This window comes from Coccidioides immitis (assembly GCF_000149335.2).
Source record: "Coccidioides immitis RS genomic scaffold supercont3.3, whole genome shotgun sequence".
NCBI classification, from domain to species: Eukaryota; Fungi; Ascomycota; class Eurotiomycetes; order Onygenales; family Onygenaceae; genus Coccidioides; species Coccidioides immitis.
In genome coordinates this window covers 3,438,267-3,463,120 of record NW_004504308.1, presented here as the reverse complement: position 1 = coordinate 3,463,120, position 24,854 = coordinate 3,438,267, and the positions used below count along the sequence as shown (strand labels likewise).

Genomic DNA, 24,854 nt, shown 5'->3' with positions numbered 1-24,854 from the left:
CAAAAGGAATGGTCAGCAGGATGAACCAGAGTCAAGTAGAAACCCAGGAGAAAAAAAAAAAGGTAAAAGAAAAAAGAGTCAAGTAGAAATCCAGGAGAGAAAAAAAAAAAAAAAAGAAGAAAAAGAAAAAGAAAAAGAAAAGGGAAAAGGAAGCTTTCCTGGAACCCAGCACCCACCATCATCAATGGAACCAGGCCCCCCCCATCGAAAAGGTACGGGAGGTGCGGGAGTGCAGGGTCAGTTTTGATATGCTGCTGAAGCTGTCGTCAGGGGTAAGAAGACATCCTGTAGCGGAAAACCCTGTCCAATGGTGTCCATATTAGTCCATCTTAGGATCCATCTTCCTAGGACCTGGAACCTTGCTTCAGGTTATAGCCGAACAACCTGTGAACCATCATAACAAGGCAGTAGTGCTGTTTCAAAAGAAAAAGCAAAAAAAAAAGGAAGAAGAAAAAGAGGTCATCTTAGTGGCCAGGACTGCTTGCACAGCTTATGCATATCGACCATCAATCCACCAAAACCTTTGAGACTCTCGCCGTTCTTGCAGAGGACTGGGCTTCCTGGCAACACTGACTATTCAGCCACAAAAGGATAAATTAAAACATTATCTGGAAGGCATTACCAGAAGAAGTAATGCTTCTGGGTTCACAAGACAAAAGGAAACATAAAAACTTGTGGCCCCCTTTGCATATCGGCCTGTTGGGGAAGCAGTAAATCACTCAACAAAAGTGCCCTCTCTTCCTCTGGCTGACGAAAGAATATTGGATGGGGAGAGACGGATCGCGAATTGCCACGTCACGACATGGGGACATAGACCTCCCCGGCATGTAGCGCTCCCCCTGATCTCGGCTACTCTGATTCTCCGAGGATCGACGGTGTTACACGTCCCGAGTGTGAAGGTTGTCCACAGACTCCTAACCGGACGACTGGAGGCATTCTGCCATCAGTCCGAGACAGGAGCAGAAATGGATATTTTCTGGCTGGACACCAGGCTAATGATTGGGAGGGGGTGGGGGGTGGTTTATGTGGCCTCAATTTGCTGTTTGTGAAGCACAAGGCCTGATGGGCGAGTGAAGATCGCAGGGGCCGGGCACCCGAGTAGACGGATGCTCTGAACACCATTGGTGGGCAGCTCAAAGGAGTTAGTCACGAATGTCGGCATCTGCTGCTCCCAGAACGTTTAAAAAAAAAAAAAAAAAAAAAAAAAAAAAAAAAAAACCTGTAGGCTGGTGAGAAGAAGAAGAAGATGGTATTCTGATTTTTAGAAGGGCAGGTCGGAAGAACTCCAGGTTGGATGGAGTGAAGAAGAAGAAGAAGACCGGAGCTGAGCAGCCTTCCGGTCAAATTCGGAGCAGGTCCCGGGCCATTCTCCCAGCGGCGGCAACTTGTCAGCTTCTTTGCCTCCTGCTGCTGCTGCTCTTCTTCTCTCGTAGTAGTCCTCATAGTCACTGACTGCATAAGACTAGTTATAATGAATAATAATAATAATAATAAATTCTTCTCTCGTCGGAAAAAGCCCACGTGGAACAACGTCGAGCGAGATTGGTCGGATCAGACCAGATCGGCCAGGGTTGTTGAACTCCCAACAACAACAACAACCACGACGACGACGACGACATCATCTTTATCAGGGCTCAGACTCCTTCGCACAGTCCGCTGAGGAATCAAAAAAAAAAAAAAAAGAAAAGAAAAAAAGACAAAAGAAAACAGGAGGCGTCTGTCTGTTGGATCGTGGCTTTTTTCGCGGCGGTCTCTTTACGGTGTGATTGTACTGTTACAGCGAAACGCGAGGGGCTGCCCATTCGCCGAACGCTGCCAATACGCGTCCCATACCGCGTGTGACCAGACAAACCCGCAATTCCTGCCGTACCCGCCCGTCACACCAGAACCGCGCTGCCTGTAATTTTTTGTTTTTTTGTTTTTTTGTTTTTTTGTTTTTTCGTTTTTTTCTTCAGTTAAATTTTTCGATTCCACGGATCAAACAATGACCACCAGGACCAGCTACCAGAACCGTCCCCCGGCTGCTGCAGACAGCGGCTTCTCCTGGCACTTGCGGGTGGTGACTTGACTTAATGATGCAGATATGATAGTACTCTGAAGATAAAAGGGAACCCTTTTCTTGGGGCTTTTTGGGTCATAATTCTCCGCAAGGATCGGGAACGGTGTGTGTCAAAACCCCAGCACGTCGCTGGGAGACCCAAGTGACCCCCTTCTAGTTTATATAGCTCCTGGATGCGACGTGAAGGTTCAATAATATTAATAGCTTTTTGCGGCCTTTTAGCTAATGACACTCATTGCGAACTCTCAGGGGGGTGGAAGAGTAAAAAAAAAAGGGCAAGGGGACTCGGAGAGCGATGATCCCACGTTGAATGAATGCGTCTCCGCCCACTGGGTCGATTGGAAATTGTCACGATAATATATTATATCTTCAATTTTCTTATTTTCTTATTTTTTTATTAATTACTTGGTTACCTGTTCAAATTTTCTCTTTACTGTTCACTTCTTCTTCCGAGTTTTACTCTTGATCAACTCCTCTATTCTTATTTCTTATTTCTTATTTCTTTTCTTTTCTTTTCTTTTTTTCCCCCCTTTGGTTCATTGGAGCTCTTCATTTCAAGCGCGACGGCCGACACCCGGCTTCGCTTCATCACTAGAAATCAACCTCATATCTCTACTCCTGCTCCGCCATGTTCGTTTGACTCTGTTTTGCATTTTCACACTCCCCACTGATCTGCCGCAGCTGGCACTTCCCATGGTTCTAAATCTCTCCTGAGCCTGCGCCCGCCACCCGCATTGCCTCCCTTGCCTCCGCCATCCGCGGTTAACTTTTAGCTACATATTAAGCTCGATGCAAAACAGAAAAATTCCCCAACTACCATTCCAATCAAGATCTGAGACATACATACAGCCTCTCTGGTTCTCTGCGGCTCAGCCCTATGACGTTCCCACTATCCACGTTCCTTAGCTGCAGATACAGTCACCTTTGAGGTTATCCGCTCGTCAGGCACAGGCCTTATCTATCGCCTGCCGCGCAGTTTAAAATTTTTTTCTCCGCGCAAACTAAAACCCTTCCCCCATTTGAACTCGTCCCTCTCCCTTTCTCCCTGCAACTTCTCTCTTCTTAGCCACGCGCTGTCTTGCTCCCCAATGCAACTTGGCAGCGGAACTCCGGCGGACGGCCGTCAAGCTCTGGCGGTCAAGACTCCGGCCGATGCCAAGACCGCCAATCCACCAACTCTGGCGCTGTCGACGAATCCCACTCCGCCCTTGACACCTGTTCTCGCCGACGATGGCGATGCCTCGCCCATCGCTTTCGCTGGGCTCCAGGCGTCCAGGCCTGACCTCTCGTCTGCTCTCGCCAGCCCGTCTGCGAGCCTGGCTGATGTTCCAGCCATTGCCACTCCCCGTGAGTTTGAACATGACCTGGAGATACGCCGCGATTCTCGTGGCCAGACGGTTGAATTCGGCCACGGCGCATGGAGCGTTGTGTACAGCGCCGTGTGCCCGGAAGCTGCGCCAGCGTCCCCCGTGGGAAGTGAGTCGCCAGCCACGACCAACATGTCCGATCGCGTCTTCGCGGTCAAAACGCCGCTGCGGCGCGATGCGCATCACATACTGAAGGCGGAAGCCCTCCTGTTAACTCGCCTATCGAGGATACCCGGCCAGGAGGACCATCTGGTCCCCTTCCACGGCTATGTCTCAGCGTCTCATTCGTTGGTGATGGATGCGTTGCCGCTGACTCTTGCGAACTACATCACCTCACAGGCTGCCGCCACCCGAGAGAACTTCTCCACGAGCACCATGTTCGACCCCGTTCTCGGCATGTCGAAGTGGCTGGGACTATCCGAGCGTCTCGTCAAGGGACTCGCCTGGCTGCACGACACCGCCCAAGTCGTCCATGGAGACATAAAGCCACAGAACATCCTGCTACGACCGCACAATCCAGCGCATGAAGAGGCTCTGCCCCACGACCTGGTCTATGTCGACTTTACCTCGTCACACGACTTGTCTTCGTCGACTGCCGGTTCGAACAGCCACGGGCTCGGTCTGTCGGCCCTGACTCCTCCCTTCGCGGCCCCTGAGCTGCTCACGATCTCGGCCCTGACGTCATCAACCCTTGCTCCGTCGAAAGCATCAGACACGTTCTCTCTTGCCGTGACGCTACTGACAGCCGTCACCGGCGACTTGCAACTCTACCCCGGTGCAGGCAGCATGCAGTGCCTGGCCATGTCGCGGGACGGGCACCGTGTGCTTGACTTCGTGCGGAGCGGCGTCAATTGCTCGAGAGTACCCAGAAAAGGGACGGTCGAGCGCCTATTGTCTCCGGCCGTCGTGAAAGATCCGGACAGCAGGATTCACCCTGCTGCGTGGTTCGATTTGATTAAATCTGAAGCGAAGACCTTGCTGTCAGCGGCGTCATCGTGACTGCATTCTTTTTTCTTCCCTTTTTACCTTTTTTTTTTTTTCTTTTTTTTTTTCTTTTTTTTTTTTTCCATTTCGCGTACGGAAATCGTGTTGATTGACGATGATAAGCGCAGTGACGATTTATGGTGGCCGGACCGACCAACTGACGTTTTTATTTAGACTTTGCCCATTAAAATATTTTGCATTTGTATAACATGCTTTATGCGTTTTATCATCAGCAGAGGTGTGATTGAGATGGTGTTGCGTTTTTCTCCTCCTTGTGCTTAACCACAGGTTCGTCCTTTTTTTCTCTTTTTACTTTTATCATCTTTTCTTGCCACTGTACTAGAAAAGATTCATGACCTCTTCTTTTCTTTTCTTTTCATTTCCTTTCTCTTCATTTCACTTTCAACTTTTCTTATACAGGATACATTTGATATGACGACTCCTAGACATACTCTTTGATACCATGTTTGCTAGAATGCCTTCAACTGTTATGTATGCCAATATCGGAAAATGAATGCTATTCTACATCAAGACTTGAAATTTTTTGGGTACATGACTCGAGTTAAGATAGACGCTGCATGGCGACTTGCCGGGGTTCGTCTGTCTTCATCGCGCTTTCACAGATTGACAGGAAGCAGGGCCATCGCAGAGGGACATGGCTTCCGTCCCGCATGCATATATATGTGTGTGTGTGTGTGTGTGGTTGATTGCCTAGTTCCTGCCTCTGGGTCCAGCACACTCTTTGTTCCTTTCTGCTAAGTATAAATATCTTGCAAAGACGGCACATTCGATGATGGAAACAAGCAGTTTTTCTCTTCTTCTCATCCGTTCTCTGGTGTCCTATCCTTGCCAGCACTCATCTACATTCGCTCCCTGAAAAGAGTGTATTCTTACATCTTACTGTATCTATTTAATCAATAATATCCCTTTGTTTCTTTTCTTTCCTTCAATTTTTTTTTGTCTTGCTTGCTTTTCTTTTCCTGAACGATTATCTAATCTACAAGATGGAGTCGAAGAAGACTGCTTCGTCCTGGTCCCCGTCAGGCAGAAGCAACAATAACAACTCAGACAGCAACGCCAACCAAAATGACTCAGACTTCGGGGATCAAGACAAATGCCCGGAAATTGAAAATAGCACAGTCTCTGAGCCTTCGATGTCGGGATGCGGAACTCCGGCTCCCAGTTTCGCCTCTAGTCCCTCCTTGAATCTGGCGTTGAGTTCAGCTCCGAGTCCATCCTTGAGTCGAGTCTCAAGCCCAGGCTCAAGTCGATCAAGAAGTCCCAATCAGGGTGAACAGAGCCCAAATGTCGATCACGAAGCGCATCGTCCGGTCGAGCCCATGATCGTATCTTCCGACCAAGTCGGCCAACCTTCCCCTCCGAGACCGGCGGACCTGCGGCCTGAGTTTTTCATATATCGCCCTAATCTGACGCGAGTGCCGCTCATCGCGGTCGATGAGTTACCCCCTGAGATTATCCTCGGAGGACGAACGGACTGGGTGTCCAATGAGACCTTGTTGGCGGATATGGCTCCTGTTAGTAACTGGACAGTCCCATGGTCTGGGGTGTATAATGTTCAATTTGTTGCAAATGCACATGGGAGAAGCGCTGCCTATGACCATGGAGGAAGGGAATGTCAACCAGAACCAGTCCCTGTGCCAATGGTAAATGGAACGGAAGAATATACGGCGTTAGAGGATTCGTCAAACAATTCATGGCAGGGGCTCGGGGTTTTGCTGGACACGGCATACTACGACGAAGCCCCCCAAGAAGGATTCCCTCCTATCTATTATGATAATTATCAAGATTGGGCTGAACAATCGATGGAGGTAAATTTACCTTCGTCTTCAACACTGGCACCGCAGTTCGGGAGTCCCGGGCAGCCTGAGACAACTTATATCATACACGATTCACCAGCAACAAGCACAATGCCAGAAACTTTGCAGGGAACCGGCGTCAGCGATCCCCTAGTCAATCAAGTTACGGAAGCTCCTATGCAAGATGATGCCGGACATGATGATTTGGGCCCTTCACGCCATCGGCGCTACTCTATGTAAGATCGACGCATGAGGAATTTGCAGGGCTCAAAAAGGGGCTCTTTGGGGTGTAACTCGGGGATTGAGTGGCTCCATCTCGGTGACGTCGCCTTCAAGAAGTTTCTACCTGTTTGGATTTTCTATATCAGTGTTGCTATATATATTTATGTTCCTCTTCCTTTCTTTACATAATATTAATAGCACTCCGGCGAGATACAGATCTCGCCGAGCCGCAGCACCACCATCCAACCCCCTGTCACTCCTTTTGCTGATGCTATTGAAACTTTCATATATTGATATTGGTTACCTGTAATAATCACTATTGTATAATCAATAGATTAAGTGGCTTTTAAGAGTCTATCAAACTAAGACGCACTTTCAGTTCGCCTCCTTCATTTCTAGCCAAATAAGAAATTTCGAGTTTATGCGTTAAATGAACACGTATATCTGTACAGAACAAGATTGCAAGCATTCACCGAAGCACCCTTGCACGACTCCGTCCCTGTAAATCCGCTGCAAAAAGTACAAGACAAAATATATGCAGTTTCATTCAATTTTTCCGCGAGACAAACGTCGCCTCTATTCTCTGCACACCACCGCCTCCCAGCACCTTCCACAGGTCCTGCGCAGTTATCATTCGCATGGGCCACCTATTCCATTCCAGCGCAATATCCCAGAGCACAGAGATAGGAAGTTCCCGCAAATACGTTCCAGACAGACAATCCTCGGCAAACGTAAGCTGGAGGTCTTTCGCGGATCTGATGGTGGAGCCTGGCGGATATGTCGCTGTGACCCTTGCGAATTTGCGCAGGGACGGGATGGCCTCGACAAGGTCTGTCACGGGGCGGCCGGGGAACAAGGGGTGAAGGAGGGAGCGGTCGACGGCGGTGGCGTTGCCGCGTGAGATGATGCGGATCAGTTGCTTGAAGAGGGAGATCATGTCGAGATAGTCTTCGCGGGATTTGTTGGCGGATGTGTATTCTTGGAGGGTGCGGAGCATGGGCGAGGATGGGTTGGGGTGGAAGTCGATGATGCCGCAGGGGATAGGGGGTTGGAGCTCTTCCTGCTTGATGCGTAAGGGTTCGGCGACACGTCGGTCCCAGAGGAGGAGTGGGGTGTGGCAGTCTGTGGAATCGGTGTTGTTGTTGTAGGCGCGGACTTCTTGGATGTGCTGGACGGCGCGAAGTTTGGAGAGCATTGAGAGTTGGGAGAAGACCGCGCCGTACTTGGACGTGAGGGCTTCTAGTTTTGAGACGAGGTCCGGAGTGCTCACGGGATATGGTTTGCCCTTCTGCATGATGGAGCGAAGCTGGGCGTGGACATCATCGATGGCGAGCGCCTTTTCAAGGCAGTCCGCGATTATGTGTGATTCTCTATTTTCAAGAAGGAGGCGCTTTCGCTGTACCATGAAAAGGCTCTCCTTCTGGGGATCCGGGAGCTTTGTGGATCCGGGATTATCTTTGGCGTTTTGTTTATACTCTTCGTATAGCTCGAGAAAGCCGTTGTGCCAATCTTGTCTGGGGCGTTTGAAATGCGGTATATCACTGGGACGTAGCGCCAATGCCTCGGGGGCCAGTTCTATTGGCTTCGGCTTTCGATCTCGCGGAGTAGTGATCCCGGCATTCTTCGCGCGAGCTGCAGTTGCTCTTGCGGATCGATCCCAGATATCACCTCCCTTGAGTGCGGCATTGTTACTCTCATTGGTGCCACCAGCAACCTGTATGACTTCTGACGCCGTTGCATCTGCAAGCACCGCCAACCTCCGGCGCCCAAAGAGCTTTCTGGGGAGAACATTTTCAGCGTCCGCAGCAGAAAATAACGAGATCATTCGCACCAGCCCGCGCTGGTGGAAAAGTGTCTGATCAAAGCAGGACTCGAGGTGTCGGAGAAAAGTGAATATCTTCTTCGAGTAGGAGTTCCGATGGCGTGTCATATTTGCAAGGATCAGCAAGGACGGGTTGACCTGGATGCGGCCCTGCGGCCCCAAAACGCGCTTGAGCTGCTCGGGGAGGTAATTCTCGGAGAATAGGGTGGCCAGCTTCCTTTCGTCGAGCGGTTCCCACGGCAGCAATCTGTAGTTTGGGCTACGGTCGAGAAGGGGTCGTAGATGGGGTAGATAGTCTTTCTCGTTAGGTTCGAGTAGGATATGGCGTCGTGGCTTGAGGAGCTCGTTGACCTTCCTCGACCAGAGCCCGATGCCGGGATACAAGTCGATGATGTCGATTGGACCCGTGTTGTGGAACGTGGGAGCGAGTCTTTCGAGCACATCATCTTCATAAAACCAAAGACAAAAAGAAAGAAAAATAAGAGTCAGAATACAGAGCGACAGGATACTATTTCTTTGGCATTCAGGGCTTCATGGACCACTCACCGCATAGTTTCTCGCTGTTGATGTGGATGGCATGATCCCTAGAGGCGGCGGAGAGAGAAGGGGATCGGGAATAATGCCGGACAGGCGTCCATACCAGGTGTATGGGCCTGAGCCCAAGGTACCTCCGCATCAGGAGAGGCCGTCGTTGCGTGTCGATTGAGCTACGTTGGCTGGACGCTGGATTTGTCCGTCGCGTCAAAAAAGAGACGAACAAGCTCCCTTGGCGCCGGTGAGGTGACATCAGCGAGTGCGTGAAAAGAAAGACGGCGGCCTGGACCGACAGCCAGAACACAGACACAAGGACTGGCACTAGACACTGTGACCCCGAGCGAGCAGACAATGGGAATGGCCGTCAGCGCACGGCTCATCCCCCGTCGCCGGCGCTGTTGAAACAAGTTCAGTAGATTCGATCCCCGCCCCATCGTGTGGCAGTTCACCACCTCATCGCCAAACCTTGGGAGAGACAAGCTCGCAACTTTCCGGCGCCACAACAACCTTTAAATCCTCAGTGGTTGGGCTATTTTAAGACGGTTGTGTGTTTTACACCTCCTCGTGCGGTTTGCCTACGGACCTAGCTGCATGTCAGTTTGCTGCTCACGTCCAAACGGCAGCCATGATTCCGCCGCTCAACGTCGCGGAAATCGCTCGCCAGGCCGCAGCGTACGAGTACAGCCCCAGCACGAAGCTGCAATACTGGCTGAGGACCGCTGCGTCTTTGGTGAAAGAGGTTCGTTTCCCTCCGTAGCAACATTCCGGTTGATACTGACTGTCGTCCCATTCAGGCAGATGTCTACGAGCGCGAAGGAAACGACCAGCAGGCATACCTCCTCCTTTTCAGACATGCACAGCTCGTCCTTGTCAATCTTATTATGCACCCCCAGGCCCAGGACCCGAGTTGCCGGCGTGGCCTGGCCGAAGCGCAGCGGGAGGTGCAGAATTCGCTGAAAAGATTGGAGGTCCTGAAGCCCCGGATAAATCAGCGATACAAGCAGTATCAAGAGGCAAGAGATATTGAGTTTAGGAAGACTATAGCCGCTCAGCTGGACGACCACGCAGACCTCCTTCGTGATCGCGAGTCTCATGACCCTGCGATAGCTGGACGACCACAGCCCCTCGCTGCTGCAGAGAACAAGGACCTAGCCGTGAAACTGGCCCAAAAAGAGCTGAAACGCAGAGCAGCGGCTAAATTGGGGCACTACCTGAGCGAGAATCTTCACCCGCACAAGCAACGGAAACTGCTCGCGCCTGTTCAAGGTCAATCAACGCAGGAGCAGCACGGCGTGTCCGACCAGGACGATCTTGCCAGCCGACTACAGGAAGTGCGAGCCAGAGTTGAAGGGGACCAGACTCACAGGACAAGCATCCAGGAATCTCAACCTGCGAGTTCTGAGGTTCAAACAATACTACGGCGGCCTGAGCCGAACCGTTCAGCGACAGGCTACAAGTATCCCGCTGTTCCTGCACAGAGCATCTTCACAATCACGGAAACAGTGCCGCCACTTCCAAGTAAAGGGCTGCTTCAGCCTCTGCCATTGCGGCCGCCAGCAATTCCAGCTAAAATCCCTGAACCTCCCTCCAGACCAATATCTGCTACACCTCCTTCCGCCCCGCCAGTTCCTAGTAAAGTCGCGCCTAACACCACAAGTATCACCCCTCCCGAGCCACCTCGCCAACCCGACTACATCACCCCGTCTTCATCCGACCTTCAACCGTCCACATTCACCTTCAAACCATCTTCCTACCTCGAGAATGGCAACCCGCTCCGCACAATCTTCATTTCCCCTGACCTCCGCCAACGCTTCCTCGAAATCGCCTACCCCAACACCCGTCGCAACCTTGAAACATGCGGCATCCTGTGCGGCTCCCTGATCTCCAACGCCTTTTTCATCTCCAAGCTCCTTATCCCCGAACAAGAATCCACACCAGACACCTGCGAAATGGTCAACGAAGGCGCCGTCTTCGAGTACTGTGACGCCGAGGACCTCATGGTCCTGGGCTGGATACACACCCACCCAACGCAGACCTGTTTCATGAGCTCGCGTGATCTGCACACTCAGTCGGGATACCAGGTCATGCTCGCTGAGAGTATCGCTATCGTCTGTGCGCCCAGCAGGACGCCGGACTGGGGTGTGTTTAGATTGACCGATCCACCGGGATTGAAGACCGTCCTAGCGTGTACGAAGCAGGGACTCTTCCACCCACATGAAGAGACTGATATCTATACGGATGCATTGAGGCCAGGACATGTGTTTGAGGCAAAGGGTTTGGAGTTCGAGACAGTGGATTTGAGGAATAAAAGGTGATCCTAAATTCATTTTCATAACAATTTAAACTGCATAGATAGGTACCTCTTTTTTTTCCCCTTATCTCCCCTCCCTCTCTACTAATGTTACATGCTAGAGAGCGTATTTCTATCAGCGCTTTTTATAATGGTGCTGGGAGTGCTGTCTATGTTTAAATGATTGATGAGTTATACCGAAACAGCTTTGCTACTTGTTATGTGCTTTTTCCCCCCCGAATTCAAAACCCTAATGATATCACAGAAGATCATTGCAGTCACTGCTGATCTAAGCAAATAGATTTATTGCTATATGTGTAGTTAATTGTATCTATAACTCTGTGTGTTTTTGTGAGTGTGTTGGGGAGGGGGGTTGGTCTGTCTCTTCTCATAACAACAACCAAGTATTGTGATAGCCCCCCTTTTAATTGTGTATAAAACATCCACCTCCTGCCTTGTTCCTTATCACAGAGGAACCATTTGTTCCAATAACACGCACTGGTCATGAGGGCCTTTGTTTTCGCTATACAAGCAAGCCACTGGCCATATCCTCAATCACAAACTGACTATATTGTATATCAAATAAAAAATCTTCTTGAAGATTATGCACGCAATCAATTTCACAAAGGCACACCATCTTTTGCCTCATTGAGATTTTATAGGCTTAGGAGGTAAGGGAAACTGCTTCCAATGATTGCTGGCCATTGTTGCCGCACAGGCCTTTCCATATATGATCCGGATCGAACTCCTTTTCGTCTGCAACCCTCCAGTTAGGGCTATGGCCCATCTTGAGCCAACTGAAGTCATCTACATGGGACCAAGAATCCTTTATTGTAAAAGGAACCGGGCTTCGAAGCTACATATTACATTAGTTATTGCTCTAAGATCAGTGAATGGTAACTTTTGAAACAAAACTTACAAAAGGACTTGGGATATGAGTGAAGCGAATATTGTGACAATTCTCGATGATGGGAGTGCTCGAGCACCCAAGATAGACGGTGACATTATCGCAATCATGCATACGGAACTGATGGCAGGATACGGCAATCACTGAATGTCCCACACCGGTGATGTGCGCCGCTCCCGTTACTTCGCCGCACATGAGTAAACTGTCGGTAATATTCTTGACCGAAAGAGCAGCAAATGGGTATCCATCGAGTAGATCAATCACAGAGCGTGTCACTGAAGTGATAGAGATTGGAACTGATTTATGTAACGTAGGACGCGGCAGGGTGAACCGCACATTGGACTGCGAGTTCACGGATATCGGCGAAATTTCGTTCTTTGTAGACTGCCCGTTGCCTATCTCTGATGTATCCCGTGTAGTAAAAGAGGAGAGAGAGCCATCCGCGAAGCCGTTGCTTGGACTTTCTGGACCTCCAGGATCGTTAGGCGTCAGAGCATGAAGGGGTGTTGTGTTCAGGGACGATTCCACAGATGAGTTGTCCCCAGACCGATAACCGGGGATATGGCGACGGCCTTGCGCGTCTAGTTCGGCTACATCTGCAAGAGATATCGCGGAGGGATTTTTGCGGGCGGTTTTGAAGGTGAACTTTTGCCGGGGAGCAATAGCCGCTTGGGTCTCTGCTAGCTTTTCTTGAAGAGCTTTGATCGCCTAGAAAGTGTAAGAAGCGGGCCAAAAAAAGAATAAAACAGAGGGATCCAGCGTGCTTCTCGGAAACATACTTCAGCATATATCCGCTGATCATATGGTGGTACGTAGCTAGAGGCGTCCTTAACTTCACTTGACAACCTCGATATCCCAGCAAGACAGTGGTCAACGGCATCTCGGCTTTCTCCGCCGGCCGTCGAGGTATCGGCGAGACGGTCCATCTGGTCTTGCAAAGCTGGAGCACGAGTGGATTAGCGGCGAAGTACTAAGCTGCTGAAGAAATTCGTACCCGTGATCTCTTGTTGAAAGTAGCGGAAGAAGCGGTCGTTCAGCGATTGCTCTTGCTTATTCCTGGGAGCAACTTCTGAGGGCGCACCACCAGGTGCATCGTGTGCTCGTGACGCCATAGTTGTTTCGAAGAGCTCCTGGCTTTGACACGCAGAGTCTTCAAGGAACAAAGGGTCGGGGAGAGGGGATAGATGGATGAGCGGCAAGTGGGATATGATGAAATCTGCTTAAGGAAATACCCCGTGACTGCAGAACGGCGTAACCTATGAGATAAATCTGAGCTCGTCAGAACAAGAATTTGCTTTGAAGAGCGAGGAGGATTGGAAAGGTCCACAGCCTCTGCCGTACCACGATCCGTAGCCGACTTCAAGCGTTGCTCGTTTTTGCTGTCTGAGCAGAGCCTGATTCAGTGGTCGAGGGCTGTCGCAAGGACGAGGCCCAGGAGTTGGATTGGCGGGTGTCGAGGAGTGGCGGGACTGCCGTCCAGGAAGACATCGCGTGCTCGCCTGCCAGAGCTGCTTGGCTTTGAGCACGTTGCGAACGACGGGCGGTCGGCGATGCGCTTGCCGGGCGGGCTGCGGCTCCGGACTGCGGGGCGCGCACGGACCATGCAGAGGGGATGATCACGTGGGAGGGGCAGCTTATGTAAGTGACATGTTTTGTTTGTTCTGTTTGCTATGTTTGACGAGTTACCCCGGATTGGTTGCATGTTTGCTCTGTTTGTGTAATATCTAAAGGGATGGAGTTTGCGATGCTTGGAATTTAAAGTGCGCAATGGTATGAAACAAGCAGTAATACTCGATATGTATCAATGTACGGAGTATATACATTCAAAAAAAAAAAAAAAAAAAAGGAAAAAAAGCCCTATCCTCTTACACTTGCCGAAGCCGCTGGATTTCGATACCCGAACCTCTCGTTCAGCTGCCATGCCGTGGTTCGTACCCATTCGTTCGAGCTACCCGTCCAAGCCTGCACCATAAATTTGGCTTCCTCACTCTGTGCCACGGCCACCACATTGAGTCTATCCAACAGCTCTGCGGCTAGCTGAATTCGAAGATTTTGAACCAGCTCACCACATGCGTCGCCGGAAAGTCGACCTAGTCGTAAAGCGCAGGCAAGCTTGTCCTTCGTGCGGACCTTGGCCATTGCCTTTTCTAGATGCCTAAAATCATCGATGAAAGATGAAGACAGGGTGCAGTTAGAAGTCAACTCGAAAACGCGACCGGCGAATGTATCATAACGATCTTGCGATGATTCTTCAAGATGCGGGAACGGAAGTAGAAGAGCCTGGATCTCCATGCAAGACGGAAGGATTGCTGGATGCCGATTGGGATCACCCAGCCAAGACTGTGTGCGAAGCCTATCCACCTCAGCCGCGATGCCTGCAAGTACCTGCCGAGCCGCCAATTCCCGGGATACGCTATTTTGTAACGAGGAAAATAGGTTGTGGATCAGGGCCCGAATTGGCGCCAGGGACAGGTGGGCTTTCCTGTCATTTCCAATATGGATTGGATTGTGGAGAACTATCTGGCATCGTTGATATACCTCATTTGCCAAATCATCTTGTGTGATACCATCCCCCACCTTTGGAGCAATTTGACCTGCGTTGAATACCTTGCAAGTGCTGTAGTTCTCCATGAATCTGGACCAGTGTCCACCGGAGTCTGTATATTTCCAGTTGGGGTTTTGAGCGGTCAACTTTTCCTCCACAAAAGTAACCTTGCAGCAATCCATGTAACGCAACGCCCATGCGCGGTGAAGGAGGAGATAATCTTTCTGAAGGTATGGTAGCCAGTTCACGAAAACCTTGTTTTCCACCTCGTTGTCAAACGGGCCAAAGTTGGAAATCGGAATGGACTCTTCTGACAATCCAACCTTCTTGAGAAACATTCGTATCCAGCGGTTATGCTTTCTTGTGGACTCGGCCAGGAGGGGTAGGATAGTATTCTTAACATAGTCTTCACGTAGATTGTGCGGAATACTATGACGGGCTCTTTCAATGAATAGCTGAAGCAACGGTCGGTTTTCGTTGACGCTTGGAAGAGGACCACCCTTGTCAGCATTGTCCCAGTCCGCCTCGGAAAGAGTTATCCGTTCACTAGGCGCAGCTGCAGCGGTATAAAACGATGTAACTATGCCATAAACTTCATCAGATAGGTTACCGTCCAAACCCATGCTCTTGCGCAACAATTGGAATAACGCGGTGATCACAGCATCTCGCACGTCAATGTGATGGCTAGCATGAAACAGTGACTGAAGGGTATGGAGAGCAGTTTTGCTTGAGAAGAACCCCCCATCTCCAATCAGTCTCGCTAGCAGTTTGATCGTCGAGATCTTAATGTGTTCTGGTTTCTTACCCAGTTCTGTATCCGAGGGAGCAACTAGGTGTTCGATTTCATCGCAGAGGATAGCGTCGTCAAGATCTTCCTCCTCAACAAGGTCGTTCTCCGGTGTTCTCGCCAAAAATTCGAGCACCACCGACGCGAACTTGGCCAACATGCGTTCTGCAACCGCAAAATCCAAACGCTGAATCAAGCCCAAGGAGACGACATCTCGATGCCATGACGAAGCACCCGGCATGTGCTCGATAACGTGTAAACTAAGATCAACTGCCAGCTCTGGTTGATCGGCTTTGCCAACCAACTTGATCAAGTCGAATGCCGCTCTTTCGACAAGCCAAAGTTTACTCTTCACCTGCGGGAGTTTTTTCAGCAACGAAGCCGAGAGCTTGCAAAGCAGCTCAGCTGGTATCATGTGTCTCAACTTGTTCAGAATACTCAACGCAGCCGTGACGGCCTCTGACTCATTTTCGATAGACGAAAGGAAGTCGTAATCCAGGTATAAAGGCGGATAACGTGGGGAACCGCTATTTTCAGGGAATGACGTAGAGAATATGCCTGAAGATTCACCTCCAAGGGTGTCCAAAAATAGCATAGCGGATACAATAATAATTTCCTTGTCCACCAAAGAAAGCTCACAAAAATTGCACTTGGGCTGCCATATATCTAGTGCGCATGGCTTCGGTTCCTCTATATCTGTACTGGGTTCTTCAAATGTAGCGTAAAAATCATTGGTAATATGAAAGAACCAATATGTCGACAACCGGCATTCAAGCAGAGTGGCGGGACCCTCATCGTCCATCTCAATATCTGACGAAGCGTCCAAAATGGCAGAGTAAGGATTCCATTCCGACGGTTCAGAAGCAGTAGAATTCTCCAATCCAGGCAGCGCACCCAATATCAGCGGATCTAGTATTTGCACCGCTTTTCGAGGTCTTGGCTTTGCGCAAGCGTAGTTTTGAAGAAGATATTGCTTGATGTGCCTGGTATACTTGCTTTGTGCGGGAAAGATGCGTGTATAATGTTCCCAAACCTGAATTATCCTCTCAGACTGTTCGACCTCTGACTTGCATGCGCAAAATGCAGTAATCACGTAAGGTAAGCTATCCACAAACCCACCGATTCCCCGAGTGCTTCGAGGAATCGGTGAAAGAACTGTTTTGGAATTGCAAAATAATATTTCGTCAAGCCGCTTTGCCACAAATGGTGCAGCACTCTTGTCCTTAAACACAGCTGATGCCCAGTCAATAGATGGCAAAAGCGCCTGAACCGGCAAGCCCTTTGGCCAGCCAAGTTTCAACGCTGCCGATTGTGGCTGCCTAATACGTCTCTGTTTAGCCCACAACTCGTCGCGTTGGAGAGCTAGTTTGTCGAGGAACCTCAAGGCATATCCTGGCGTTGGGGTGGGACAGTTCAAGTCGTCGAGAGGACCTCCCATGGCATGCCAGTGAAGCATTTCATTCCCTTCCGTGACTGCGATCGTTTCATACAGCAGTAAAACTGGGATCATAGAATCTAGCAAAACTTCAACTAGGGAATCTTTATCGGCAAGCCCCAATTTGCTAAATTGGTTTACTCCATCAATTCGCATTGAAACCACCTCAGTGAGTTGGGTGCTCGGATTGCGCAAAGGATGGTTTTTGAAACTTGGCTCTTGCAAAGCTGACAATGCAACGTTGACATGATACGAAAGAACGGCGTTTGCCTCTTGTACAAGTTCCGCAAGAGCAGTAAGAGAAGTCGGCCGATGGGGTAGTTTCGTACATGATAGGAGATCTGCACTCTCCGAACCAAACAAGGAGTCAACCAAATAACGGTAGACCAACTATTAACCGACAGTCAGTTTTGATTGATAGACCAAGCCAGAGAGAAGAAAGCAGGCCAATATGCGGGCTTCACTCACAGGATCGCGTAAATATCTAGAAGTCCAACGGCTGACTTCCTTGAAAAGCGGTATACTTTTACTTTCACAGGCAGCTTCAATGGCTCTCATAGCCCAATCTCTTCGCACGTCGCTCTCGCGCTGGGTCTCGGCCTCCGCTTTGATCTCCTCAATAACTATGACAGGTCATTAGGGCTCCATTCCTTGCAGGTAACTTTTTCCTTTTCTTTCTTTCTTGCTTTCTTTTTTGGAATGCATAGGTAGTTTACTTACATTGAAATGTTGTTGAGCCATCATTTCCAGGTACTGGATCTGCTGCTGCCCATTTTACTTTTAACAATCCTTTGTTATACCAAGTAGGCTTAGAGCTGTCGGACGCAGAAAACAGGATGGTGTCATCCACCAGCCCCAAACTCTCGATCTGTGAGAAAAGCCATCTCGCATCTTTTGCAGGAAGAGTGTTAAAAACATTGATGCCCCAACGGAAACGACGCCAATCTTTCTCGGAAGCGGGGAGCGCGTCCAAATCGATTTGGACACCCGGAGAATGTAGAGATAAAAGTTTTATAACCCCTAGCTTAGATCCCAGCGGAAAAGCTGAACCGTCGACCTTCTTTTCCAGCGTCAAAAATGTCGATGCGATATCAAGAGGGGTAAGATTGTCCTGCGGAATAACCTGAATAAAGCGTACAAGCAGATTCTCCAAGCTTTGCTTGTGTTTAGCGTTTGGTCGAGAAGGGTGACTTCGGGTTCTTCGACGACCAAAGATGATAATGCTTGTATCAAGGTCGCCGGCCGCTTCATCTGCAAAGGCCCATAACTGCGCCAGGTGTGCAGGGAATGCATGCAATGATTGTCCCAGCCCTTCATTCCGATCCGAAGCAAAATCCGTAACTGTTTGGATTAACCGCAAGATATCATCAAATGATGCTTTTTTATCAGCAGCAGCTGTGATAGCCGTGAGAGCCCAACCAAAAACCGTAGAATTTGAGAGTGAGATGGGCTGGCTGCGGAGACAGTCAACCAAGTCCAAGCAAAAGCGCAATCCCGGCGGAGCAGATTCGGAAATTTGGAAATCAGAAGTTGACCGGATAGAGTAAGGCTCGTTTGAAGAGAAGAGATTCTTCGGCAACCGGTTCACTATCTCTTGTCGAACCGATGTATCCACGGGTGTGGCACCAACCGAAATCCGCCGGAGAAGATCCGTTCGAGGTTCACCCAAAAGGTCCAGCCAGTTGAAGAGAGGAAAATCGGGGTCATAAGGCCGCATAAACAGTTGCAGAAGAAAGGATTCGCTGCATGCCTGAAGGAGCGGCGATACGTCGTCGGGCGCGAGACGTCTTGTCGCGGTTACACGGTCCCCTAGGACCGAGCAATTGAACGTGAGAGCTTGGGTGAGCATGTCAATATCTTCTTCAAAAGCGGGCTTCTTCCTCATCCTCTTTCCAATCATTTTCGCGAGCATTCTGGCTTGGCTGGAACCAACAGCCTGGAATATTTCGAAGAGACCCGCCGCGCCTCCAACCGCATCCCATGCGCGCTTTCTCCATCGTCTTTTACGTAAAGTTCGACACAGAGATTTCAAACCAATATTTCGAATGCAATATGACTTTGGGTCTAAAAGTAATGACTTGAGCAACGGCGGAGAACGGTGGAGCATCAACGGAAGCCAAACATTGAAGATAGTCGGTGGAATCGCTCCGCTATGTATTTGCGCAATAATATGAGCAACAATGCGTTGTTGATTTTCAATAGCCCAATTCTCCGTGATAGTGCGGTAGTAGCTGAGAAGTTCAGCTGAGCTCATCTGAATGAGGAGCCGTGGCTCCAGCTGCGGGAGCATCTCCATCTTGTGGTTGAGTCTTCTGCTTCGGACGTAAGAAAGCTCCCACAATATTATTCGACAGATTCAGACTCTAGGAGACTTAGAGCCTCAGAATGCCTGATTGACTGGCTTCAAATGTCGTGCATCTGGGGGCCATCTTTCAGAATTTATTTGCCAGACCTGGTACGATCTTGAAGGGGGCTGGCGAAGCCGAGGAGGTGTCCAACAGGAATGTGACACAACCCCCAGAGCTATGCGTCACTTTCTGGGGAAAATAAGACTTTAGGCCAGGGTCTGGGTGCACTCCAGATCAAGGTGAAAAAAACTCTTAAGCTGAAGCATGCGGGATCGTTTGCGGTGGAAGGGTGGGCGAAGGAGCGTTAACCAGCCTAGTCCCGCTTGGCCCTGGAAAGTTTCCACATCGCGAGAGGGAGTTATTACTCATTCTCGAAGTTCTTCAACCTGATATCCCTTTCGATTGGACAGATAGCCGTCTCGTACGCGTCTTCTCTGGAAGATTTCGAGGACCCTTGGGACAGGATTAGCTGCCTGCAGCCGAACCGGTTCAGACCGCTGGAGTAACATCGACTTGCCTTGCACCAACAGAAGACACATGCTTGCTGAGTGATTAGCGAGGGGTTTTCCACATTTTCGGAGCCACAAGCTTTGCCCTTATTCCATCGCTCTATTCGATCATGTTTCAACTCCTAGATTCATGGACATGAGAGGGACAAGGAATGGTGGACAGCCTTACGCGCTTCTAGGCAGCAGACGTTGAAGTCATATCTACTCGAATTGAATTCCCTTTTGAGGGAGGATTTTGCTTCTCGAAAATGCCCTCTCTACCCCTTTTCACACAGCATTCGCGAATCAGGCTTCTAGTCGGGCCGGCAGAAACCGGGAAATCTTCGTCTGCCAACGAGCTTGCTGTTGCTAATACGAAAGTTGAGCATGCTCTACAAGCAACAAAGGGCATGATTTTCTATTGTGACTAGGTAGGTAATTTCAGGGTATTAACGATCCCTACGGAGTACAGAGTATAAAATCCACGATATCTTATTTGAGATTCGGTTAGCTCTGTAATTCAACAAAAACTATGGGGAATAAACAAAACTATGATCTCCCCCTTTGTTTTTAACGATCACAGCAACCCTCGTTTCCTATTATCCCCGATTCCACTGTTTTGCATCTCCCCAATTCTCGATCACTAACCCTGAACTACCTGGGTTTTCATACCCAGCCGCCAGTTGTCTCTCAAAGCTCACGTCGCGCAAACGCTCAGCTTCTCTCGGAGTAAGACGGAGATAAATCTCCACTCCGATAAGATGAAGAAAGAAGGAAATCCAACCAGCGCTACCAAAGCTCAAATCTAGCGCCGCGCCTTTCTGCGCGACATCGTCGGCAAGAAGACTCGCTTCGATTGGCGTGAAGGTCGAGCTCATATTTTGGGAAGTAGCAGATGCGCAAATCGGATATCGTTGTGCCAGCACTTCTGCTACATCAGTAAAGGACTCGCGCTGCTCGTATGTAAACCGGATTTGTTCGCAAGACCACACGTCATGTCGGGAAGGCTGTATGCGACTAATGACCACGGCTAAAATCAGGAGGATGAGTCTGATGGTCACAATGCACCCCATATAAAACATAGCGCGCAACATCCACGCTCGATGCTGCTCGATCTGTAATCGACGAATGTTGTACCAGGTCATACCGACACTGATTGTGCAAGCAGCGACGAGCATAACCGTGAATGATTGGACATCCAATCCTTCACCAAATGTATGCGGCATAATCATAAGCGCACTAGCATTCGAAACCATAAATAGGATATAGATAATGTATCCATTTATACGATGAAACGTGACCCATCGTCGCCGGATTACTGGGGTGAACTGGAAAACCACAAGAATCGCACAGGGCAAGATGGTAGCCAGATGGAGAACAATCCCAACTCGATCCCGACCCGTATGTGCGTAATACCATTCGCCTGGTGCTGATTCTTTTGCGTAGGTGTCGAGGTGAAGGTACTGAAGGCGCGCAAAAGTGAATCCAAGAAGGGCACCGCCAAAAACGAACCAAAGAATGAAGTTATAGAGTTTCGAATACCCTACAATTTTGGCTGCATTCCGAAAGTATTGTTTAGCGATAGGAGCCATTCTTTCTCGGTGAATCGCTGTCGACGTTGGATCGTGAGGGCCATGTTTTTTTCTCGTCCAAAATGGCCGCTCGTGCTTTTAAACGGTCAAAAATCGGTAGGCGGGGAGACCTAGGAGTACGTGTGTGCTGACGCAGATATCGTAAAGCTCATGGTGACTTCTCGCTTTGCAAGCTCAATATCCTACTGGCCTCAGGTCTAGCAAACACCCAGTCGTTTGGCTGTCAGCGGCCGTTCGTGCAGTTGGCAATGATGTACTTCCGCTTGCCAAGAAAGAAAGTTGCTGCCTGGGCTCATGCTTGAAGAATCTGACAAGTCGTCAAGGGAATAGTTAAAAAATCCAAAAGCGCATCGTAATCTCTCGTATTGATTGTCGCCGCAGCCATTTTCCTGGGAAGAATGGGGCCTTTCCAATAGCCATGCACACGCTTGGTAGCATAGGCACTGGGTTTCGGGAGAGATCGACCGTCAATCTTTTCAAACTTTTTGGTTAAAATGATATCGTAAAAGAATCGACAAGTTCCCAATAAACCAAACAAAGAGGCTTGCATTGTTCGGAGCATGGGCAACACTATTCCCGATCAGTTGATTTCCAAGGCGACCACTCCTCGATGACAACGGACACCCTTCCAAGTGATAGAACCATCTGCCTTGTAACTAGTATAGCTTGTTTGGACGCCAGAATAGAGATAAATCTGGGATCGGATCGATATGAACAGGAGTTTGTTGAATTTGACTGAGCAAATGTCGGGGATAATGAAAAAGCGAGGATGACGACGGCGCGTTGCCAGCTGGAGAGCTTGGTAATCCATAACCAGGGTTAATATTGCTATACTGTTGCACATATGGGTATGGGTCGGAAGGGCCTTTGGGTTCCTCGAGAGTGTTCAACGTTTTGGGAGTACATTTTCCATCCAACGACGGTTCACCGAACGCTCTAAAATCCAGGGGTAGCAAAGTATCTATATCCGTATCCGCTAAATCGAGCAACGCGCGTCCTGAGAAAGTTGTCAGGTTGGGATCTTCGTTCTGTGCATTCAAGTCGCCGTGGTCGAGTCTCGTATCAGGAACGACATTTATTTGGGCCATCCACGTCCCGGACGCTGATGGACTATACGGCTTACGTTCCAGGGTGCCTTTCCGATCAGGACGCGAGTACCCATGTCGGAGTCCTCCGGGGCACTTTTCAGTGAGTCCAATAGGGAATTTCGGATACTCATGCTTCGAAGTGGACGCTCCTCTGTCATGACTGTCAAATAGAAACGTAGGCTCATTATGGCAAACGAAAAGATCTTGGTGGGAGGCCAGACTTGGGGGCTCTTTTTCCACCTCTAGTCCCTTTAAACTCCGCATAGTCCTCGCAAACCGGTCCTTGGGGCAGGCGGTTCCCGTTATAGAATTTTCTCCTTGACAATAAATGCCCTGGTACCCACTGGAGATAATTCCCGGTTTGTCAGGGTAGTCGTCGGTTTTGGTTTGTACTTGGTCTGCTTCCGAAATATATCTATCACCTTGTTTTGATATGGGGGCGGAGGAAAGATGTCGGCTTGCTAACGATTGCAATTCCTCTAATGTGTAGATTTGTGAACCGGATGATGCTGGCATCTCGTACGGCTGGCCTAAGTAGGCGTTTTTGAAAACCATGTCATAGACTTTCGATATAATGCACGGATCATGTCCAGAAACATCTTCGGCGGATGATACTTTCGTCCAAAAATCCTGTCGGGAAGCCACATCTCGGGCAGAAATTTGATGTGTGGTACCGTGTAGTTCATCACCCCCAGTTTTGATGTCACTCTTCGGGCTATCCTTAGCATTAGTGTCGGACCAAGTATAATAAGTTGTGGACCGCCTTGACCGCTTCACGCTGTGTGAATCTTTCGTTTCCAAACCATGGCATAGATCTGCTAGCGGCGCAGGTGAATCATCCTTAGAGATACCGGCTTGTTTAGCGAAATTTGATACGTCTCCGCATTTCAAAGGTTCTGGCCTTTGCTGCAGAATAGCGGAAGGACAGCTTTTAGCAGGCTTTCCCGTGGACTGCGGGCGAGAGAAATATTCTGATATCTCCACAACTGGGGGCCTGATCGATGCGTTACGTTTGCTTTTATCAACAGTGTTAAGGGGCTGGTGCTGCCTGCGATGAGATAAAAATCTCATCTCTGAAAATGCAAGGTCGGGTACTGCTAAGAATGATTAGCATATAAGCAGGTATAGAGATACTTTCAGTATGTAAACTCACGTTCGCATCGTCTTACTGGTGAAGAAGCACGTCCGCGTGCAAACAATCCCATATCAAAGCTTGAGCCAAGCTTTCAGGGGAATAATTAGTATTTTCAGTAACTGGGCCCTTTTTGGGGGATGACGCCCTACCGTGATGCGCTGTTGCGACACATTCGGTGCAACAAACTGATCCTCAAGAAGTTTCTTTCTGTGTTTACACTTCGTCGTTTCGGGTCTGCTGGACGTGGTGTTTCCAGCAAATTTAGTTGCCTTGTGGGTTTTTGCTGCATCTTTCGGATCGTATCGATCTTTTCGCGTTTTTCTTCTAGGCTTCTTCTCGTATGTCTTTTCAGGGAGAGGTAGCTCGATAGTATCGCCAACGGCCGTCCTTGTGGGACTGTATTGAACTGGGCTGTGCGGAGCGGGAAAAGCAAAACGCTGGAACGTGAACAAGTTGTTAGTTTTGGGAGTGTTACGATCGTGATGCATTGCTATAAATTTGTAGAAATGAAAGTTGTTTCCGCTAACCTGAGTTTCTCTTGAGTGAGATCTTGTCTCGCCGAGTCGCGTAGTGTTCCCTGAATGTAGGTACGAGGTGAGTTTCTGGGAACAAAATAGGGATGGGAGCATTGGAAATTGACCTCGGCCACCCCGCAACGTCATATCATCCGACTGTCTAGCTGGAACGTGGCATTCCAAGGCATGTGAGGACTGATACGGGTTCGGATGTATCGCAGCGTAGGATTCAACAGGAGGAACACCATCCAAGGGATCGACCTGCGACAGCCACTGGACAACGCTTTTCCGTCGCGAAACGCCAGGTTCCGGCATAGCTGGTATTTACCGGTCAACGCCTGTGGGAACCGTCTGGTTTCGTCGAGAAGAGCAGTGAACGCAAGACACGCCGGCGGACTCACAGCAGGTTGCCGTGAAGATGGCGGCGGCAGTGTCCTGACACGCCGTTGCCATTTCCCAAAAGGGCAAGTCACACGCGCGGGCAGAGGGAAGCCGGACGACGACCGCTGACGACGGTGCTCGGGACGACAGCACGACCACCAACTCACTTCGCCATCCGGCCGGCATCGCCCTCGGGAGACCACCGGGGAGCAGCTGTGAAGCACATGAGACTGGCCGCGGGCCTGCATGCTGACACACGCATTCCAAGCCAGCAGATATGATGCTCACCTTGAACATGTAGCATGGGCCGTGCCGGTCCAGCACACATTCAACAGGGCTGACATAATTCCAATGGAGCCAGGCGACGTTTGAGAGTAGGCCCGTAGGGCCATGGCGGCTAAAGCGATCGAACAGCCGTTAACCTTGTTCAGGATAAGCTATGCTATGGGATTGCGGAGGTAAAAAGGGCGAGCCAACAATATCTTCTGCTTGCTGCAGAATGTTGGTTAATCCGAAACCGGGGTGACAACCCATCAAC

General features: G+C 49.7%; 9 protein-coding genes across 9 annotated transcripts; 4 read left to right on the top strand and 5 right to left on the bottom strand.

The window, feature by feature from the left end:
• Positions 1-1,023: 1,023 nt before the first annotated feature.
• Positions 1,024-1,660, top strand: CIMG_07644 (uncharacterized protein; the record flags this gene model as incomplete). The annotated part of the gene is made up of 3 exons (XM_001240480.1): positions 1,024-1,070; positions 1,266-1,387; positions 1,467-1,660. The coding sequence occupies 3 exons, from the start codon at positions 1,024-1,026 to the stop codon at positions 1,658-1,660; spliced, it is 363 nt and encodes a 120-aa protein (XP_001240481.1).
• A 1,487-nt stretch (positions 1,661-3,147) lies between these two features.
• On the top strand, positions 3,148-4,425 carry CIMG_07645 (serine/threonine protein kinase; the record flags this gene model as incomplete). The annotated part of the gene is made up of 1 exon (XM_001240481.1): positions 3,148-4,425. One exon carries the CDS (start codon positions 3,148-3,150, stop codon positions 4,423-4,425), a length of 1,278 nt encoding a protein of 425 aa, XP_001240482.1.
• A 989-nt stretch (positions 4,426-5,414) lies between these two features.
• On the top strand, positions 5,415-6,467 carry CIMG_07646 (uncharacterized protein; the record flags this gene model as incomplete). Its single annotated transcript, XM_001240482.1, has 1 exon — positions 5,415-6,467. The coding sequence occupies one exon, from the start codon at positions 5,415-5,417 to the stop codon at positions 6,465-6,467; it is 1,053 nt and encodes a 350-aa protein (XP_001240483.1).
• Positions 6,468-6,722: 255 nt separating this feature from the next.
• On the bottom strand, positions 6,723-9,194 carry CIMG_07647 (mitochondrial transcription factor 1). Its single transcript, XM_001240483.2, has 2 exons — positions 8,818-9,194; positions 6,723-8,717 (listed from the first exon to the last, which is right to left on the bottom strand). The coding sequence occupies exons 1-2, from the start codon at positions 9,056-9,058 to the stop codon at positions 6,997-6,999; spliced, it is 1,962 nt and encodes a 653-aa protein (XP_001240484.2). The 5' UTR covers positions 9,059-9,194; the 3' UTR covers positions 6,723-6,996.
• CIMG_07648 (endosome-associated ubiquitin isopeptidase) lies at positions 9,136-11,451 on the top strand. The gene is made up of 2 exons (XM_001240484.2): positions 9,136-9,544; positions 9,600-11,451. Exons 1-2 carry the CDS (start codon positions 9,431-9,433, stop codon positions 11,118-11,120), a joined length of 1,635 nt encoding a protein of 544 aa, XP_001240485.1. The 5' UTR covers positions 9,136-9,430; the 3' UTR covers positions 11,121-11,451.
• A 206-nt stretch (positions 11,452-11,657) lies between these two features.
• Positions 11,658-13,405, bottom strand: CIMG_07649 (tubulin-specific chaperone c). Its single transcript, XM_001240485.2, has 4 exons — positions 12,997-13,405; positions 12,782-12,942; positions 12,015-12,710; positions 11,658-11,951 (listed from the first exon to the last, which is right to left on the bottom strand). The coding sequence occupies exons 1-4, from the start codon at positions 13,112-13,114 to the stop codon at positions 11,760-11,762; spliced, it is 1,167 nt and encodes a 388-aa protein (XP_001240486.1). The 5' UTR covers positions 13,115-13,405; the 3' UTR covers positions 11,658-11,759.
• Positions 13,406-13,759: 354 nt separating this feature from the next.
• CIMG_11992 (uncharacterized protein) lies at positions 13,760-19,359 on the bottom strand. The gene is made up of 3 exons (XM_012358526.1): positions 17,490-19,359; positions 17,238-17,392; positions 13,760-17,159 (listed from the first exon to the last, which is right to left on the bottom strand). The coding sequence occupies exons 1-3, from the start codon at positions 19,063-19,065 to the stop codon at positions 13,860-13,862; spliced, it is 5,031 nt and encodes a 1,676-aa protein (XP_012213949.1). The 5' UTR covers positions 19,066-19,359; the 3' UTR covers positions 13,760-13,859.
• Positions 19,360-20,079: 720 nt separating this feature from the next.
• Positions 20,080-21,260, bottom strand: CIMG_11994 (uncharacterized protein). Its single transcript, XM_012358527.1, has one exon. It carries the CDS (start codon positions 21,195-21,197, stop codon positions 20,205-20,207), a length of 993 nt encoding a protein of 330 aa, XP_012213950.1. The 5' UTR covers positions 21,198-21,260; the 3' UTR covers positions 20,080-20,204.
• Positions 21,261-21,853: 593 nt separating this feature from the next.
• Positions 21,854-24,742, bottom strand: CIMG_07651 (uncharacterized protein; the record flags this gene model as incomplete). The annotated part of the gene is made up of 6 exons (XM_001240487.2): positions 24,337-24,742; positions 24,061-24,252; positions 23,948-23,997; positions 23,570-23,857; positions 23,439-23,508; positions 21,854-23,382 (listed from the first exon to the last, which is right to left on the bottom strand). Exons 1-6 carry the CDS (start codon positions 24,611-24,613, stop codon positions 21,854-21,856), a joined length of 2,406 nt encoding a protein of 801 aa, XP_001240488.2. The 5' UTR covers positions 24,614-24,742.
• Positions 24,743-24,854: the final 112 nt, after the last annotated feature.